This window comes from Homalodisca vitripennis, unplaced genomic scaffold (genome assembly GCF_021130785.1).
Source record: "Homalodisca vitripennis isolate AUS2020 unplaced genomic scaffold, UT_GWSS_2.1 ScUCBcl_25;HRSCAF=619, whole genome shotgun sequence".
Classification (NCBI taxonomy): Eukaryota; Metazoa; Arthropoda; class Insecta; order Hemiptera; family Cicadellidae; genus Homalodisca; species Homalodisca vitripennis.
The window spans coordinates 250,987-257,892 of NW_025776143.1; the positions used below are offsets into that span (position 1 = coordinate 250,987).

General features: G+C 37.5%; 1 protein-coding gene across 1 annotated transcript; it reads right to left on the minus strand.

The window, feature by feature from the left end:
• Positions 1-2,072: 2,072 nt before the first annotated feature.
• On the minus strand, positions 2,073-2,594 carry LOC124370135 (arp2/3 complex-activating protein rickA-like). Its single transcript, XM_046828425.1, has one exon. The coding sequence runs from the start codon at positions 2,592-2,594 to the stop codon at positions 2,073-2,075; it is 522 nt and encodes a 173-aa protein (XP_046684381.1).
• Positions 2,595-6,906: the final 4,312 nt, after the last annotated feature.

Below are 6,906 nucleotides of genomic sequence, written 5' to 3' on the forward strand. Positions count from 1 at the left end.
GTTCAATTGGTTTTGACGATTGATTTGATATTTGGAAAACTTGGAATGTATGACTTAGAAATGAGCCAAGCCATTTAAGGGGCACGCCTCTGATGCCATGGGACCCAAGTCTGTCGAGCAGTATGCTATGGTCAACGCAGTCGAATGCTTTGGACAAGTCTAAGAACACACTTATTGTGTGGTTCCGACCTTCTATTCCATCTAAAATCACATCTACAAGACTCACTACTGCGTCTGTTGTCGATTTGCCCTTTCGGAAACCAAATTGTTCATTTGAGAGCTGACCGTATTTGTCAAAAAATGTAAGCATTCTTATGATAACATGTTTTTAAAACTTTTTGCTCAATACTGGCAAAATTCAGACAGGCCGATATTTATTGATTGAAAATTGGTCGTATTTTTTAAAATCGGAACAACTTTTACAATTTTCAGGAGGGAGGGGAAAACTCCTGTTTGGAATCAAGAATTTACCAATGTAGTTTAAAGTCTCACCAAATGCTTACAGCATTGTTTGATGAGCCATGTGGACATTAGATTAAGATCATTTGACTTTTTGGTTGGGAGCTGCAGAATAATTCGGTGAAGCTCGTCCTCAAGCTGACTGGCGTCAGCAACATTGAGGCTGCTGGACTCTGTCTTCGCGAGGGACCTATTTGCGGTTCAGATGGCTGAGGAACTTGCCCAACAGCAACGGATGCGAAAAAATTCGTTAAACTGGTTGGCAACCTCAGTTACATCCTCCACAAGTATATTCCCATTTTTTATTTTTATTTGTTTTTTAATTTTTGTTTTATTGTTAACGATGTCCCAAGTTGTTTTTGAAATACTTTTAGAAGAAAGAATAGATTTGGAGACATCGTATGCTTTCGTAGCTTTGATGACTTTGCTGTAGATATTTTTTTTATTTTTTGAAGAATGTTTTGAAATTTTCATTAAAAGTACGTTTGTTAATTTCGGAGAAAAATTTCACTTTCTCTCTCGAAAACAAAATACCTTTTGAGATCCATCTATTTTGTTGTAGGGCAGCATGTGGTAATATGGAAATTTAGAACGTTGTAAAATGTTTTGAACTGCTGCTCTACAGATTGAGAAGAGTGAAGGAAACTCCACTTTTCTGTTTACATGGAAGTGTTGAGGTGAGCGATGTTTTCTGGCCTTGTGTCTCTTATTGTTTGGTTAATTTTTTACTCCCTTTCAAGTTTCATTCCACTGACGACAGCTCCTTGCCCGTTGTGGTGAGATATAGCTGTGTTTTACCACAGATACCGTGACATTTGGATGATTGGTGATGATGTTGTCAATAGCTGATTGGGTTGTAGCCATCACTCTTGTCGGAGTTTTGACTAACAACTTCAGGTCGAATGACCTAAGGTAAATCAACTAATCGAACTGTGGAATGGTGTGTGTTGTCTAACGCGTCAATGTTGAAATCCACCATCACGACATATTCCTGACGATGATCAGTCAGGTATGTCAGTAATTGTTCGAATTAAAAAAAATATCTTCGTTTCCACTGGGAGACCTATATATTCCGTTCGCTACCAATTTTGATTTACCTGTTAGAATTTTAATCCCGAATCTTCAAAATCTTTTTCGAGTGATTCTTGGATCGGAAAGGGGGCAAACGTGAAATTTTTGTTTTATAAAAATAGTAACGCCTCCTCCTTTGTAGTAGTGTCTACAGTACGCGGAAGCCAATTTGTAATTTTGAATTTTGCACAGTGTAATGTTATCACTTTTGAAACCGTTTTTCAGTGACAACAAGAAGACCTGTTTTGAGATCCTCGCACACGAGTTGAATTTTTCCAATTTTTTTCTGGTTGCAAATTGAGCATTGTGATGAAGCAGTTTCAATTCAATTTGTTTGTAAATTTTTCCGTTTTTTTTTTTTCGTTTTTGATGGTGATTGTTTGCCAATTTTGTCCACTGATTTAAAGAGGGGTCCCTAAAAAAGCAGACACAATTCTTTGTTCTAGTAAATTGGAAGCTGCAGAAATGACAAGAGCGCCCGTTTCTTCTATCTTCCTTCACGACGTCGTCACAAGATATAGTCGGCATAAGGGGCTCTGGAGTCAGCTGTAGAGAGTCTGTTCTGACGGTGACGGCGGCGGTGGCAGTGACGGTGGTGGCGGCGGCGGCGGCAGTGACGGTGGTAGAGGCGACCGTAGTGACAGTGGCAGAGGCGGCGGTAGTGACGGTGACAGTGACGGTGGCGGCGGCAGCAGCGGTGGGACGGCAGTGCGGGTGTCAGGAGCAACCTCAGCCTTCTTGGCCGCAGCAGTCGAGGCGCTCAACCCGACAACAGCCTCCACGATGAGTCTGGCCAGCTGCCACTTTCCTCTAGTGTGGAGATGCATCCCGTGCCTCGTGAAGTGCTGCTGCTGCAGTCTGTTCATATCTAGGACAGAGATGTGGTGCCTAGCAGCCAGTTCTTCTATATAGGCATTCACGAGGGCTGTGTGCTGGTTAATATCGTGCGTAGAGTGCAAGTCGTGGCGATGGGGCAGCGTGGCGACAGCCTGTTGTGAGAGGCTACGGATCCTCTTCTCCAGGTTGTCGTATATATTCCGCTGCTCCCCGACCCGCAAGGTCATTGGTTCCGGCGACCAGGACGCTGCACCGAGTTCCGCTCGTCACCAGAGGTTGGGATGAGGTGATCTGAAGCAGCCTCGCCTCGCCCCAGGCTTGCAGACCCCTGCCACAGAAACACGTCGCGAGAGTAGCTGGGATGTCATTCCATGTGGAGGACGTGGCTATCTCCCTCGATCACAACCGACTCAAAAGGTATAGGTTTAGATACAGGTAGTGGGAGAGGTTTTGGTTTTCGGTTGCTATTTTTACATTTAATTGAAACTTTGTCAGGCTTTGAAATAGTCGGTTTAAACTGTTTCGAGGGGTGCTTAAGGACAGGAAATGGATTGTTTGTGTTTTTGTTTTTGTTTTTTTTTTGTTTTTTACGAGTTTCCAGGTTTCATTTCGATTCTTGCAGACGCATTGCGTAGGTTGTAGTTTCAAACATTTCAGTTCTGCTTCCAATACATCCACTGTAGTTCTTAAACTGTTTATAATTTCATTGCAATGGTCAGGAACTGGGATTGAAAGAGGGAGGGTTTGAGTTTCTTGGGTGGTTAGAGGGATCGGGTCGCACTGTACCGCACCGTCATTGGATTTTACAGGTTTAGATGACTCTGATGACAGGGAAGTTGCGGATAGAAAAATTTTGGATGTGTATAGACTAAGGCGCTGGTCTGACTCGATAGCATGGTCTAATACGGATTTCAGTTCGGTCTGTAGGCGTTTTATTCCTTCCTTCAGAAGTGTATTTTCTAGCAACACTGAATCGAGGTCAGAAATCGGGTTAGTTGATGAAAAAGGAAGTGTTTGTAGAGATTGATATGGGTGTGTTGTAGTGGGCGCTGATTGAGGGGGTTGTCAGTGCCGCAGGTAAAGGAACGGGTGGAGGGGGTGTTGAGTGGTGTGGCGAGGGTGGGTGACTGTAATGCCGGAGACTGGGCTGGTGAAGCCGGTGCAGAAGACAGATGTCTCAGGGTAACAGGGTGTTGTCCAGCGAGCTTGTCGTTGGTAACACTAACCACCGTCACTTTGGCGTCACTCCTAATTGATGCATTGCAGGTTTTCCCCAAACACGCCAGGACACATCACAGTTTTTTAATACTATTAAATGTCTATATGTATGGTTATCGGATAAAATGCACGGTTTTCTTATTGTGGCATGTTCAATTTTAAATGAAATTTTATAAATCGGATGAAAAAAATTTAAATGTAATAAATAAGTTGATATAATAAATAAGTTAATATAATAAAATAAGTTAATAAAATAAATAAGGTAATAAATCAAATGAGTTTTCACGAACAATAATAAGTAGACTTCAGACGTAGTAAATATTTAGACACAGAAGAAAGGAGACAGTAGACCAAGAGGACATAAACGTTTCAACAATAAATAAGCGTAATCAAGTGATGGTACGTGTTGATAAGGAAGAAAAGATTGGGCTTCTCTTGTTTCCCGCTGTTATCAGTCAGTGGCCATCATTAATAAGGACACCCTAGTATCATTTACAAGGGAACTAGTGTAACTTTTGTTGGAACGCAAATATATTTCTAATACAGAGTTATGCACGGATATATATATATATATATATATATATATATATATATATATATATATATATACATTATACTGGATACAAATATTGCCAATATTTCTATAAATAAAATTTCAAGTCATGATGATTATACGGTGCCTTTGACGTGAGACCAGGCGTTTTTTAAAAAATGTAATCCGTGGTCTTATAATCATAACCATGCTTGATCATGATTTTATAACAATAAATACCGATAAACCTAAATGTCTTGATATTTACCAACGTAATAAGGATATTGCTCGAATAACGGGATGCACGCCTAGTATTGCCGGAAACTGCGGCACTATTGAACACGGGAAACTATACAACTATATGGCGGTATAGATTGTAAACAGAAGTCCAATACATTAATAAACCACTCAGGAAACTTACCTAAATTATCAAAGTTATGTGAATTTTGAGATTACATCAAGTCTAGAATATAAACTGAACTTTATCTAACTAAACATTCCCATTTAATCAATTCATCCTACCATAGTTATGTTAAATATTAAAGTTGTAATGAGAAAAGGTTACATATACAGACCGAATTTATAATCTGATTACTTAATTGGAATAGAGAAATGGAGAGTAATCAGCTTTCAAACTCCCAGATGAACTGTTTCAGATGTTAGAGTTCATGTTTTGGGAATGAATTTATTAGATTGAACAAGAGACTATGTACAGTCATTTTGTCGGAAAATTGTCAGAACAATTAGAATTATTATAGTTTCATTTAGTATTTGCAAAAAAAAATAATTTTATGTGACAGTTATTCTCCTATTGCAGTTACTGTACTTTATACCTAATTTTATTATTTATTGAGTACGTGATGGGCAAAAGATGCCTATCAAAATTGTTTAATAAAATTTATGATGAAAAAATAATTATACACGTCTTATGAATACTGAGTTTATAAATACTCTGTCAACCTATATAAATACTCTTAAAATAAATTGGAAAACTTTTGTTTCGTGATGATTTTGTGAATAGTTAAATACTATTACGTGTTCAAATTCATGTACCTTTACAAGTTTAGTAACTGAAGTTTTAAAGGTTTCATTGTAATGTTTGTGGAAGAGTGATTTCACAAACCATAACATGATTAGGGCAAGAGCACTGAGGAGGACCAAACCATTCAATCGGCGGCAACATCACCACCGGGGGAGTTGTCTACTCGAAATTGTGTCTCAGCCCACACTATACCTCTACTAGACTGTATAATTTAATATTACGTTGATATGCAAATATTTTACGCCATGATCATGATAGAGTGACTACACAAACCATAACCAGATCAATGTAGACAGCTGAGAGAGTAAACTGCAGACAATTTCTGTCAGCGACACAGCCGCGGGAGTTTGTCAGCTCGAGATTGTTTCTCACATTATACCTTTCTACAAGCCTTGATCCCTTAAATTATCTCAGTCGTGGTTACGTGATACACAATACTATCAAATTTAAAGTTTAGTTGAAACACCATAATAACACTGAAGATTATGTAAAATTAAGTTATGGTTGGAACCGGAAGAGAAATACAATATAATATTTGACACCACTCTTCACAATATTCCACAACAAATTTTAAAAACATAAGCTTTATGTGAAGTATGAGCTATAGATACAATTCCATAATACAATGTTATTCTATTAGGTATGTTTTTAGGTATTTTTATGAGGTAGGAAAAACCACTACGGTTGCTTTGACGGATATTTGTTACTGGCGTACAGGTTCATTTCATTTGTTCATTTACATATTTTTCCTTTTTACTTTATATACATTTAAAAGTTAAATCCATTTATTGGGAAGAAATATTAAAATGTCATTATTTTATTTATATAAAAGGGCCAGGGGTTTAGAAACCAATTAGTTTGGTTTATATTTAAATGACTAAGAACTAACTAAATATTGTCTCCTTATATGGTAATCATAAAGTAAGCTTAGGATCACAAGATCAATATTGATGTAATGTTTAACATACTAGTTCAAATAAACTACCAATATCTTGTCGTAAGTGTATTGGTTGGGCCAAATGTTTTGATATTAACTATGATAAAGAGGCTTATTTCGGGGTTTTGTAGCTCTGGATTTTTATAAAGGATTATAAATATCACTCATGCATTAGCTTGTCTTAAAGATACTTGAAAATTTAGAACTAACTACAGTTTATTTCCCAGTACATTTCCTTGCTTTACTATTTTAGTTAAGGTTCAGGATCACTTCGTGACGAACAATTAATGTGTACATTTGTTTTCGTTTGAGAGAAGAAGAAACCTCATTGACTGGCAAACAAAGATAGTTCCAGTACAAAAGGCGTAACTCCAACCAATTTGCATTTTTGTATCCATCAGAATGGTAATTTAGGTGCAATAACCTTACAGAACATATTTTATAATACTCAGTTTTTACTACTCTTGCTTTCTATAATAGAAAAAGATAACAGTACTATCAATGGACTTAGCGCCAAACGCAACAAAAACAAAAATTATTTTTGCCAGAAAACTAAGGTACATAACAAATATCGGTAATGTTAGTGAATCTGAAAAGAGGACTATCTGAACTGGAAAATGTATTCTTCAACTAAAATTTGTCGAGAAGCATACCGCTGGAGCCTTGCTAGTTCTTTCAATAGTCTTAAAACCTCTGTCGCATGTTAAATACTAAAGCAAGTTTTTGAGAAGATAGTTGGGTTTTAAATAATCTGAAACGAAAAGAGAATGAAGGGGTATTTTAACTGTATTTTTTATATACCTCATACTC

Bases quoted from the DNA above. Each gene is read 5' to 3' on its own strand.
- LOC124370135 (XM_046828425.1), bottom strand. From the start codon at position 2,594: ATGACCTTGCGGGTCGGGGAGCAGCGGAATATATACGACAACCTGGAG.